General features: G+C 40.1%; 1 protein-coding gene and 1 pseudogene across 2 annotated transcripts in view; one reads left to right on the top strand and one right to left on the bottom strand.

Annotated features, from left to right (window-relative positions):
- The window catches only part of Kcnn2 (potassium calcium-activated channel subfamily N member 2), a 130,785-nt gene that overhangs the window by 29,567 nt on the left and 87,597 nt on the right, over positions 1 to 13,621 (top strand). For both annotated transcript variants that reach the window (XM_005356064.3, XM_005356065.2), the window contains exon 4: positions 5,727 to 6,145. In XM_005356064.3, the coding sequence (XP_005356121.2) occupies positions 5,727 to 6,145 (419 nt within the window). The remainder of the gene's footprint in view (positions 1 to 5,726; positions 6,146 to 13,621) is intronic.
- LOC101995373 lies at positions 11,557 to 11,837 on the bottom strand (annotated as a pseudogene).

Below are 13,621 nucleotides of genomic sequence, written 5' to 3' on the forward strand. Positions count from 1 at the left end.
TTCCTTCCAAAGGCATTCTTTTGTGCCCTTTAGCAACCTTGTGCTTATGACCAGAGATCCTAATTGCATCATGTTTGGAGTATAGGAGAGAGAAAAGGCAGTAGATACTGCAAAGTGATGGGGTCCATGGAAGTGGCTATGTCTGTAGTGGGAAGGGTCAAAAATAAAACAGGAGTATGTGGGTATGTTTGGCTCACCCCTGCCCATGACAGACGATGCATGTTCTTTTTATCCTTCCCAACTGTGGGAGCGGTTTGGACAAAGTCTAGCATGGCCCATGTTTCAGACCAGAATTCAGGAAGCAGGATGAGCAGGTGCCCAGGTCTCCCTGTATGAAGGGACCTCATTGCATACTTGTTTAAAGGTTAACAAACAAATACCATTATTATTTTATTCATGCTCTTGGCAATAGTTACAAAATGTAATCATTCAAGGTTCTGCTTGATAAGTATATTTTAGCTATAAATAGGATTTCTGTGTTTGATTCTGTATATGATCGCCCATAACACAGCTATTACTTTCTAGAACTGAACATGTTGACTATGGTAGGAAGTATTTGAATGTCTAATTACCTTCTTCATTCACATTCTTCCATTTTCTTGTTTTAAATGATTTCCTTCATTTTTATTAGTTATTAATTTTGTTCACATGCTCCCCAGAATGAAAGTACTTAGGTTTATTGAGTTATTTATCACTCTATTCTTCTTACTCTTAGGGCCCTCAGTTCACTTCCTTAAATGGTGGGAAAAAGGGGTACAGTTTCATGGAGTGAAATGCATATGTGTTACTTTTCATTTATTTGTCTTTCTCTGATCTGCTACGTTCACTTTGCTCTTGGCTTCATTTTCGTAGTTAGATCTTTTATATGCATGACATGCAGTTTTCCTAGAGAGGGCAGGTCTCAGTCCTGGACCTAACTTTATTTTTGATGGCCACTGGCTTCTCTGCCAGTCACTTTACAGCAACTTGTGCTTGCTTATGATGGCTACCTTCTTACCCATGTGAAGCTCCCATGCGTCAGGATGCTTTGCACTTTCTGCCAGTGCCACGTGGTTTTAATTATTATTATATTTCATTGACTATGGCTACTTCTCTCTTTTCATGATTTCTTAATGAATACATGACTGAAATATTCAATGAGTATTTTTGGATTCCAGTTCTTTTTTTTTTTTTCCTGAGCAGTACTCTTGTTGTGATCTAGTAAAGGATTCCAGGATGCACAAGATGCCATCCTTGAGCTCAGGATCCTGGAGAGTGGTTTGCAAGAATGCATAAAAGAGAGGCAGGTAGGGTAGGGCCTCTGTAGCTAAGTCTCTCCCATTCACAGTGGAGCATCCGATTGTGTAGTTGGGTCCTTCTACTATTCTCTAGACCCTCTCTTACCAAGTTCTCTTGCTTTCCATTAATTATAGATAATGAGGTAGGCATAGATCAATCTGTGGACATCAAAGCAAATATAAAACAGTTATTCCGGGAAACTGAAGTTTATTGTGGGATTTCTTTTGGGGTCATAGTTTGGGAAAAACACAATCTACAGTCCCAGAATGAAAATAAGTAACAGTCCCCTAAAATATTTCTTTTTTAAAGAATATCGGAATAAAAAAAAAAAGAAACGTAGATCTGATTTGCTATCAGTCATTCTGGTGAACTCCCCTGCCTGAGAGCTGAAGACAGACCATAGCTCTCACAGAGATTACATGAAGTGCAAATGTGTAATTTCTGCAATTGGGTTTTAATGTTGACTTTGAGGGACTGTAATGTTTATGATGTTCTTATGTTCTGAAGAGATTATTGAGTACATTAACACTACTCTGAACCCAGTAAATACCATTTTACAGTTTGTAATTGACAGTCCACACGTCCTTGGCTTTCAGAAGGCCACTATTTCCTCCCTTATAGCTGTATTTCAGATCCTCTTATGGCCCTTGCCTTTTAGGTTCTCCAAGACTTGGCCTTGAGATCTGTCGGGTCCTGCTCTCTTTGCTCGCTTGTAGTTTTCATTTAGTCCAATAAACCACTTAAATCCAGATGCTTTCCAAATTTATTTCAAGGTTCCAGGCTTCTCAGTGTGACTTCCATATCTTAATTTATTCTTGGCATCTATACTCAGATGTTAGTGGCCAGAAAAGGGTTTTTCATCTCTTACCTCTGCGCTCCGCAGAGTGTAGGAAGTATTCTCAGAAGGTGGCCTCACCATTCATTCTGATTTTCTCATGATAGAAACTCAGTAGCCATCTGTGAGCCCTTTTCTTTATCACTCCCACCTGTAACACATCAGCAGATTCTACCTTGGTGGATACTGCCATCACCATGCCCATCAGAACCACTTTTGCATTCCCATGGCAACCCCTAGTCCAGTCTACAAAGATGCTCCAACCACTTGAATGCAGTAGTATTGTGTGACTTGTATCCTTCTACACGTGTGCCGTTTTACTCCAAATCCTGCATGGCAGAAGAATGTGCCTTGCAGACTGCAGGTCATGTCCTGTTACTTCCATGCCTAGGCGTCTCAGTGGGTTCTTATTTATTTGGAATGGAATCCACTCTGGGTGCCATTTCCCACAGGGGCTGCCCAAGGGGCTCTTTTGCATACATGTACCTTCAGTCTGCCCCTTGGCATTTAATTCACCCACTCCAATGTTCCTTTCTTTGAGCATACGAAGCTGGTGCATAGCCTGTGCCTTCACCTGTGCTCTCTACCCTGCCTGAGGTGTCCTCTACATAATGGGTTGTTTTGCTTATCAGTACCTGCACTAAATGGTGCTCCCTGGAGTCCTCCCTGATGACCTTTTCTGCTGTCATCTCTAATTTACCCTTCCCCATCTCATCTCCTGCTCGTTTCCTTCACTGCGACATCCAGAAATCTTAATTACTTTATTAAATTGCTTCAAGTCATCTTTTTTGATGTTTTTCTTTCCTGATCAAAGTTAATGTCAGTGGGCAGACTGTCTGTCGTCTACTGTGACTTCTACAACATGGCTAGGATGTAGCACAGCCCTGGAACCTGGTGTTTAGAATTCTTTAATAGACTATTAAATGAATGAACAAAAATACTTCAGGAGAAGCCATGGTGCTTCTCCTGGTATATGTCAGCTTATACTATAAAGCCTAAAATGAGATGATTTCGGTGTTATCTGACAATAAGAAGGAACTATGAAATAGAATGGGTAATAAAAGGAAATGAAACAGAAACTTTCTTATGGAAGTTACCAAAGAAAAAATTATCTGAACTTCCTGTGTGATTTCAAAGTCACACACATGCAGTGGCTTATCAGTCAGTAGGATGTTTGGTGTAAATTTGCAGGCTCTTTTGAGTTACACGTATGTCTCTTATTTGGCGTTCTCCTCTTCCCTGAGTGTGCTTAAAGAACACTAGGGCCTTAGGGTCAGCATAGTCATTCTTAAGACAGGCATCAAAGCAGTTGCTGTAATGAGCACCCATTGAGCCCTGATAGGTAGCTGTGCTTCCTGTCTCTAGCCTCAAAGACATCCTGGGGATGAAAGTGTCATTGTCTTCTGTGGAAGCTTCAATGGGAGGTCCATAAGCAACCATAGTGCGCAGAGGAGTGCTTAGATTTGGAGGTGATGTGAAATCTACTCTTGAAGAAGTAAGAATTTGATGAGGCTATAAGCTAGACGGCAAAAAACATGGAAGGGGTGCAGGCATCAGGTTCTGTAATTTGCAACCATGGAAACTGTAAGGAGAGCCATAAGCAATGAGGGTGGGAATAGGCAAAAACCATATGGCACAATGCCTTGTCTGTTGTGCGTGCAGATTAGGTTTAACCATGAGGCAATGGAGGGATTTTGAATGATATTATTCTTGGTAGTAATAGGGTTATATAATTTACATTTTTAAGTGACTATTAGATGATGGAGATCACTTCCAAAAGGAGGAATCTGGTAAAAGAGGATAAAGGATGAACTCGCCCATGCAGGGTCAGCCAGAGACAGTGAGCTATAGACCCCAAAGGGACCGTGACACCAAAGTGGGGGAGGAAACGGAAGTCACCGAGAGTAGCAGAGATGAAAAGAGCAAGCAGTGCAGAAACCTATGGAGGAGAGGAGAATATCTTTTTTTTTTTTTTCCTAAAGGAGGCAATGGCAGGAAAATAAGCTAAAAGTTAAGAGTAGACACTGCTCCCATAATAAAGCTGTCTTCAGTGGCTTTTCCCCAGGGGCTGAGGAGCTGATGGAGAGGGAAATCCCTCAGAACTGAAGGGTCCCTGAGAGAAACCAACCCCACCCAGTGTAGACAGCTGGCCCTGCTTCTCTTTTGTGCCTTTTGTGTTCCTTTTGGTGAGTTGTAATGGTGTGAGCTTATTTGCATATTCCCCTAAGAGGGAAGACACATGGGTACTAGGGAAAGTGAAATTTGCTTTAAACACATGAAGCTTGAGAGAGAAGCTAGGATGAAAAGGTCGGGGTGGGTGGTGGTGAAAGCGTGTGTAGAGAAGAAACAGAGGCCTTTTAATGGCTCTTAAAGATTCTTTGGAGTTGTGTGATTTTTCAGCCCTTTTGGAGGTAGGTTTTAGTTTTTATTTTTATTTTTTTTTAACAATCTGCACTCTCACTCATAAACAAGTTGGTAAAGAAAGTAGACCCTCAGAAGACTGGCATATTTTTAATAAAAAATGTCTAATGTTTTTCAGTCTCCTTGTAGTAAGCATCAAACAAAAGAGGCAATTTTGCCCCCATATAACTATTTTTGCAAAGTAACAGCCAAGCAAGGAGCAGTTTGGGTCATAGGAGAGAAGTTCCACATACAGACTAGCTAAGCAAGAGCAGGGATCTACCTGATGTCCGTGAAAAGAGGAGGGTACATAGGACGCAGCCATGTGGAATCTTCTCTAACCCAGTCTGCAGCTCACTCATTGAGAAAGCAACTATGCTCCTTTTGTTGGCTTTCACTCCTACTTTGCTGGATTACTTAGCAGAAGGATTTCTTTCTCGGCAGGGGACACTGTTGGTATCAGGGCAGATGAGTCTTCCTAGTCCATGGGATGCGGCCACACAGCAGGATTGGCTCCCATGGATTCCTGGACTTAAATGCCAGGAGCCCCCACAAGTCATCGTGACAGCTAAAAAGTGAAAACACATTTCCAAATGCTCTTGCTAATTCATGCACAGCCAGGGTCTGGTGTCCTTCTTTATAAACAGCCAGGGAAACAAGTTATTCTTTCCTTAATTGTGGTATGAAAGATGGCAAAAATAAGAAAAGGGAGAATTGAGTAAGTTATAAAACAATAGTGAGGAAACTAGAATAAATGTTTCTGCCACGTTCATCTGTGGTTTCTTGTGATTTTTTTTCCGAGGCCAAGAATAAATTTCTCATAAGAATACTCATGTGTTGCTGCATTCTAGGGTTGCACTGACTCCAGCGGCACCCTAAATAGCATCATGCATGGGTTGAAACACCATCTCCTCAAATGGAGAGCAATCTGTTACAAAACAAATCTTACTTTATGATTATCCAATAACGTGGACTCCCGAATACTTTGAGTCCCTATGCAGCAGGCTGCTCGTTTGAATTTCTACAGACTGGAATCCCCCTCCGGTACCATTGCCCTCGTCTATAAATAGCATACCTGGCTAGACTTTCCAAGATGCCAGCTTTAGCTCGTCCAGTTGCTAAGCATCACCTGTTGTCTTTTTTTAAGTTCTGCACTAACACTTGTGGAGCTTTCATGCCATACTGAAGCTGCTTTTCTACTTTATTTTTTCAGTTATTCATGGTGGACAATGGAGCAGATGACTGGAGAATAGCCATGACTTATGAGCGTATTTTCTTCATCTGCTTGGAAATACTGGTGTGTGCTATTCATCCCATACCTGGGAATTATACGTTCACATGGACGGCCCGGCTTGCCTTCTCCTATGCCCCCTCCACAACCACCGCTGATGTGGATATTATCTTATCTATACCAATGTTCTTAAGACTCTATCTGATCGCCAGAGTCATGCTTTTACATAGCAAACTTTTCACCGATGCCTCCTCTAGAAGCATTGGGGCACTTAATAAGATAAACTTCAATACGCGTTTTGTTATGAAGACTTTAATGACTATCTGCCCAGGAACTGTGCTCTTGGTTTTTAGTATCTCATTATGGATAATTGCCGCATGGACTGTCCGAGCTTGTGAAAGGTAAGTTTGTTTCTTTTCCTGAGAAAATAATTTGCCATATAGTATCTTCAGAAGTGGGAGAAAGAACACGATGTGCTTGAGTTTTGAAATTTTTCACTGTCTTTTGAATAACAGTAATAACGTTTTCCCGGAGGTGTCTGTATAGAGCCAATGCTTTGATGCTTGTGTATTCTGCTTTCCAACTTGATCAGTTTTCAATGGAGAGTTGTCTTTGTAATCTGTCAGAATTCAGAAGAGTCCAGGACATTTTGTGGTGATGCTGTATGGGAAATGTTACATTGCTGAGGCACTTCTGGTTTAAGTGTTGATTGTTATTGAAGCAAGAAGTCTTGATGTGACAGGTTTGAACTTTAGGGGACCTGTTAAAGTAGTTTGTTAACTGTAGTGCCAATTTGTTCTACTATGTGCATGGTTATCTATTAAAGACTTGATGGATCATGAGTTGGTTTCTATTGTACATTCAAGAACTAACAGAAAGAGACTGTGTGTTTCTTGTCTGAAAAGTTTTAATGTTTTAGGGGTGCACACAGCTCTGGTGTTTTAGGGGTGCATATGAGCTGTCAGTGTTCAGAGGCTACTCACAGAGTCTAAGCCAACCAATTATATTATCAACAATGTTCACTTAGCTGCTTAATAAACAAAATACATTTATGAATGGCCTATCGAAAGAGCCATTTAACAATGGGTTGTGAGTATGGCTGTAGGACCCTGGGAAGGAAATTCAAGGTAAAATTAGTACATGAGAGATAGGAGTGGGTTCTAGCTCTTACTCTTGAACAGAAACAAAATTTCACAACTCCGCCATCCACATTGTGACATGGTAAATCTTATTTTGGAACTTTTCCCTCCTCTTTCTATTTCCCCTTTTTCCTTTCTCTGGAATAAATAGTACTTCGTTTACTTTACTTGGTTGTTTTGGTTTTGTTTGTTTATTAGATTTTTTTTTAATTTTTTTCTTTTGGCTCAGTTTTGTATATTGTTACCATGGAATCATCTCTAAACCTTTCCCCATTCTATAGTCCTCCCTCTTCCTCTTTAGATATTAAAATTTTTCATAGTCTCCTATTGAAGTAGTGGCTTTCAGAACCTTTCCCTCCTGCTGTGTCATGTCAGGGAGGGATTTTTTCTGTGTGTGTGTTTATCTGTACATGTGTGTGCCTGTACATGTGTTTGTGTCTGAACATGTGTGTACATTGTACATGTGTGAATATGTGTGTCTATATATGTGAGTGTGTGTTTGCGTATGTGTCTGTATGTGTGTGCATGTCTGTATGTGTGTATGTGTGTATATGTTTGTGTATCTGTATATGTGTGTGTGTCTGTATATTTGAGTGTGTGTGTGTGTGTGTGTGTGTGTGTGTGTGTGTGTGGTGCCTTTTTCTTTATTCCTTTACTTATGTCTTTATTTATTTACTCTGGGTGATCCCATTCTATGGGAAAATGCAGTGTGTGAGAGAATGACCTTGACAACATGGCAGTCTGTTTTCTCAAATGATGTTCATGGACAGTGTGGCTAGATATAAAATTCCAGACTGGAAACTCATGCTTCAGAAAAGGAAGATTTTGTCTCCCTTTGTGTTCAGAGTCCCACAGTCTGACTCCATTCTCATTTTAATCTTTTTTTTCTTGTTTCTTTTCCTTTCTGAAAGTCTCCAGGATTGGCGTTCTAAAATTGTACAAGATTATGAATCTGTTTCAGTCCATGATTCTGAGAACTTTCTTGGCCCGTTCTGTTGTGGGAATTTTGATCACACTCTAAGGCTTAAATAAAGTTTTACCATGAATGGGGGTGGGGGTGGGGGCAGAGCTAGCACCTACCCAAGTTGGCCATAGAGACACCAGCAATTTGGTTAGAGGAGCCACCCTGGAAGGAAAGGGTGAGGACTTGAGTTTGGTGCTTTCTTTCTTTTTGTTTGTTTGTTTGTTTGGGACAAGTAAAGAGACACGTCTCTTGCTGGGCTTCATCCAAAATTAAGGTCAGCTGGTTGCTTCTCAGCTTCTTTGATTTTGCAGGTTTTCACCCCACATCTGACTTCCAAATCTTTTTTGGTAAATAGAACAATAGAGGCTTAGATTAAATCTACATACAGCAGCCATGGTAAAGTCAGTGCCATGGGACCTGAAAGCCATCCTGGCCATGGCCTGAGTGGTTGGCAGGGTGTTGACTACAGGGCCACGGGGCTGCAGTATGTATAATATAAATATAGTACAATAAGTAAAGTATCAGTAGATTCATGTACAGCTACTAAGCTGGAACAAAAACATCATCATTCAGTATTGAATTTCCTGTTTTTCAATTCATAGAAAGGAAATTGATTTCTTAAAGCCCCTGGATTTTGTTGTGTGGATAATGTTCTCTGTATATTAGTTTATAAAATTTTTTTATTTTCTGTCTATCTTTGCTTTCTATATTGGAAGACAAGTTCAGTTTGAGTTTTAAACTTTCTGTTAGAGGATAGGAAGATATATAGATATATAGAGATATATAGAGCTTTTGTCTAATGTAACTGAGCTCTTCATGAGAGTGAAAGCAAATAAACAGATAAACATAGTTTTGTTTTTCAAATTAACACATCCATGCCACACATTAAATTCCAGTTTCTAAGTTTTGACCCTATGTGCTCATTTGTGTTTGATAGCCTCTGGCTTCTCCTTTGCTGTTATACAGTGGTTTATTTGTCAATGTTAAGGCTACTTTAAAAATTTTTTTGCTCTTTGTATTTTGTGTCCCCAAAGATGTGGGGTTTTTTTCTTCTTTTTGCTTGCTTGCTTTTTCTGAAGCTTTCCTTCAATGCTTGAGTGTCCTTGGCTGCATGCTCACACTGAAGAACATATGTGAAAGAGTCAATTGGAAGCTTTAGTTCTATCTAGAACTGGTCAACTGTACCCTTCACTGAGGGGAGATTTGGTTGACGGGAAGGAACAGCGCATTTTATATTTCCTCTGCAAATCTGACCACCCTATGAGCAATCATTTCTGTGACCTCATCATTGAAGCCAAAGTATGAATGACTACTTTGTAGGCATTCCTGTGAAAGCAGGGGAGGAAGAGATCTGAAAAGTTCATATGCAAATATTCATTTTCAGGTTCTAGTCAGGGTGTGCTGGAAACCGTCCAACCAGTCCACAGACCTGCTCAACTCTCTCCTGACTACAAAAGTCCAGATTTCCCACTGACTTGGCTCAGAGCAACCCTCATTTCCAGAGCAGAAGACCAGGTTAAGTGTTTGCCTCTGTGGAGTTGACTCTCTTCCCCCCATGTCCCTCTCTGCAGTGGGCCTGTGTGAACCATGCTGGAGTCATATGTGGTCAGGTTCCCAGTGCCCTGAGAGCTGATTCTTGTTTTACCTCTAACCTAGAATTCTGCTTTCTTGAGATCAGCTTTCTCGTATCTTTAGTACTGTGTTGTCACTCATTCACTTTGTCTTTATGGATTTATACTTTTTTATTTGCTTAAAATTATCTATAGCTAATCTTAGAGAGTTGAGAGAAGGAGCCACAAGGAGCACCCCATGGGTGAGTTCATCTGCTTTTCTGTAAGTGTATCTTGGGCTAAGATTTAAAACCATGTATCTGGAACTCTTATACTTAAGTATAGGTATAGTATTTGAGGGACTAAAGTGTTTTGGGTTTTGGTTGATTTTTGCTGTACTGAAGATCGAACCCAGCCCTTGTTAGATAAGCATTCTACTATAGCACTAATATCCAATAGTTCCTAACATGTTCCTTTTTAAAGAAAGATAAACTGCTTAAGGTAATGTTCATCACCTGACAATCATGGTATTTGTGGGCTTAAGATGCTTTCTGGAGCAGATTACCTACCAAGTTGAAGAATGAATATTAAAAACTTAGTAGACATACCTACTAAAAATGATTCTAAACCACCATTTCTGCCTGGCAGTGTGGCTGTAGTGGGTAAAAGCATCCTTGGTAATATTTGCATAGGCCTGGGCGCTTTCTACTGTGATTGTTTCCAAAGATACAAAGTCACCTCAGAGTTGTTCACCTGCCATGCATTTTCTTTTTTTAAATGCTTCATATCACCATTTTTGCCCCAAATATAGAAATTCTGAGGCAAGCGGTGCCAAGTTACAGCAGCCCAAAGGATATGTGTTTTTGTTATGTTTAAATGGTTAGATGGTAGCCATGCCTATCGGCATCAACAGGTGATGAGAAGAGAAAGTGTCCGCTATGCCACGAAAATGCATCTACAGTAGTGACAGAAACCAACCAGCAGAGCTTTGGTTTTGTGGTAAAGGGGACAAATGCCAGGCTCAGGATTGCAACCACAAGGCTGAGTCACAGCTTGCAATTTACCCAACACTTTGATAGACTTTCCACATTGGATTTTTTTTTCTTTTCAGCAATTTTTCCACTTTGCTTTGGAACATCTCCAGATTGTGACTTTTAGATGCAGAGATATGTATCTGTTGGGACCGGGCTCAATCACTCTGCATTTTGATTGGTTGTGGTTTTCTGTAATGGTCTGGCTGTTGGAAGGAGAAGTTGCCTTGATGAAGGGTGATGCCTACTTTTATCTGTGGGGAAAAGGGCAAACATTTAGGATGCAGTTAGAAATTACTTTGGTTTAGTAAAGTAGCAGTTGTAGGTTCTTCTCCAAGATTGTGTCTCCTACAAATGGCAGAAGCTAGAGCCACAAAATCTCACCAGCCTGGCTCCCAAAATTTGAGCTGAACAGGAACAATAGTCATTGTGTGAGGAAAAGCCCGGAAGCCTGAACCCTATACAAGTGAATAACAGCAGGTAACTACGGAGTGCTGAGAGAAGTAGTTTTCTTTGGGAAGAGCACACCAGTTGGTTATCCAACACCACTAGCTAGCCCTAGAAGCAAACGTACAAGTACTATTATACAGACCGAGTAGATTGTACTTAGGAATATTTGTGTGCATACATAGACATATATGCATGTGATAAAAAAGAAGAAAGGAGGCCACGCTTTTGAAAGAGAGCAAGATAGGATAAATGGACAAGTTTGGAGGGAGGAAAGGGAAAAGTGAAATTATGTGATTGTATTATAATATCAAAAAACAAAATTTAAAATATATGAGGATATATATAAATTATTTCAACAAAGTTTCCACTTTAAATATTTTTGCAGAAGCTTGCCCTTTCCTCCTTGATGTTGGTTTGTCTCTCTGTCCCTTGCTTCCTCCCCTTGCTGACCTTTTCTCTCTCCTTCCCTCCCTAACTTCCTCCCCTCCTTCTGCTTTCCCTCCTTCCCATCCATCTTTCATTTTTTTTTCTTTTCCTACAAGTCAGTTTTACTTAAATCAGGACTGTCCAACAAAACATTGTTAGCCATTCATGATCGGAATTTTAGGTTATGAATTAAATTACGGTACACATTAGAAGTCATGAGACATTTGTTTTGTAATTAATAAGGCAGTGAAATTACTCATTAGAAGCCTTTTTAAGATAAGCTATTAGGTCTGCCTTCTCTCCCTTCTTCTTAATTCCAGTGAAGATTATTTTTATTCCAGTGATGTACTTTTTGGGATTCTCCAGGTGATTCCTTTGTTCTTGTTGGCATCTGTGTACGAGAATCCAGCCACCTGAGCTGTCTTCCTCCCAGATTGTGGAGGTTTGGTCTTATGCTTGCCTCCCTTTTCCACAGTGTGGCACTGGGCACACTTCTGAACAAAAGTCTTCTTGCCTTTCTCAACATCACCCATTTTTAATTCGCTCCCGGGTGATCAACACCACCAACACTGCCCGAAGATGGACGTCCTGCTCTCTAGCCCAAGGACACACCAGCTTGAGCCTATGTACCCATGTCGGTGCAACTGCACGTGTTCATGTCTTTTCTAAGTATATACTGTTTCATAGAAGTATAACTCCCTTACACGTTTGGCCTAAGCAAACCACGCTGTTTTATCTTTGTCCCATCTAAATATCCTGTCTACTTCAAAGGGACATATTTTATATCTAATAGAAACTCTATTTTTAGTCAATTATAAGAACTTTAAGAGTGTTTCGAGGCTGGAGATCTGCCATGGCTGTGAAGTGTACTGTGAACTGCTGTTGCAGAGGACCTGAGTTTGGTCTCCTGCAGCCATGTCAGGGAACTCAAGATCTGAAGCATCCAATGCCTTCTTCCGGCCTCTGCAGGTACCTGCACTTCTCCATACCCAGGCAAAAGCATAATTAAAAAGAAAACAAATCTTTAAAAAAATAACTGTAAGAATATTTTAAGATTGAAAGAGTCAGTCAACTTTCTGGAAAAGGTTATGTTGATCCCTGTCCTCTTACAGGGTTTCTAGAAGTTTCTTGAAAGCGTTCTCTATTGATGGGAAAGACATCCTATAGAAGGCATCTATGTTTCATTCCTGTGTTCAATATTTATTCTCCTGTGAATAAGTGTATGTATATATATTATACTATATACATACTATGGATGTATTGTATAGGCACTATGGATAATATAATATGTGACTTTATAATTATAAAATTTCTACATTTTACATATGTATGTAAGTGCTTATATCTGCATTATTTGTTGACTCATTTATTTGGGTGAATGATAGAAAAAGCAGAGAAGGGAGGACACTAATATTATTTCAATTGCTTCTTTGGTTAGTAAGCACCTGCCTTCAGCTAAACGAGAGTCATCACACCCTGGTTCTGGTGTAGTCTTTTCCGATGCAAGCCAAGAAGTGTGACATTATCCTGGTAAATGATCTGACGTTCAGAATGGCTCAGATCTGGACATTTCATCAGGATTTATCTAGGAGAAATCTAGGAGAAACTTCAGGGGTAAATTTGAAACAGAAGAAAGTGGAATATTTGAGCTTTAGTGCCTGCGCTTTGGGAAGTACCCAGCCCTTGTGTGCATCTCCTTGGACATCTTTAGTTTTGGAGAAATATCCTAGTGAACTGTCAGTTTAACACGTGTCAATGATGTTGTCCCTAAGATGTTCCTGTAGTAGCAATCTGGCAAGCCTGTGTGTGCATGGGGGACAGTGCTGTGTCATATTAATAAATTTATGCCATTGCTTTATTTTATTGTTATTTTTATTATCACCATCAAGGTTTGGAGAACAACTAGCATTTAAATTACACCAGGAAGTCCAGGAGGGGGAGTATACTTGCTTCTTCTCATCTTCTGGGACACATTCTTGGTGTATGTTAATTAATACTGAAGTTTTAGAGACTAAGTGGTATTACAACCTTCTGAAGTTTAAGAGTCAATGAAATGGAATATTTCTGTGTTCAATATATTCTTTTCTTTAGACACAACTTTTTTAATTTGAAAGAGAGGTTATACGCAAAGGCAAATGGGTACTGAGCACATGGACTCTGGTGCCAGTGTTCCCAAGTAAAAGTCATACTGTGCCTGCTATAATCAATCAGAGGAGTCAGGAATGTTTCTGTCACTGGGGAAAGGATCATGGCGTTAGGATGGGATGTCCGTTTACATATAACTTCATACTCTGATTTATTCATCGTCTTGTTTATG

Source organism: Microtus ochrogaster, chromosome 18, assembly GCF_000317375.1.
Source record: "Microtus ochrogaster isolate Prairie Vole_2 chromosome 18, MicOch1.0, whole genome shotgun sequence".
Taxonomy (NCBI): Eukaryota; Metazoa; Chordata; class Mammalia; order Rodentia; family Cricetidae; genus Microtus; species Microtus ochrogaster.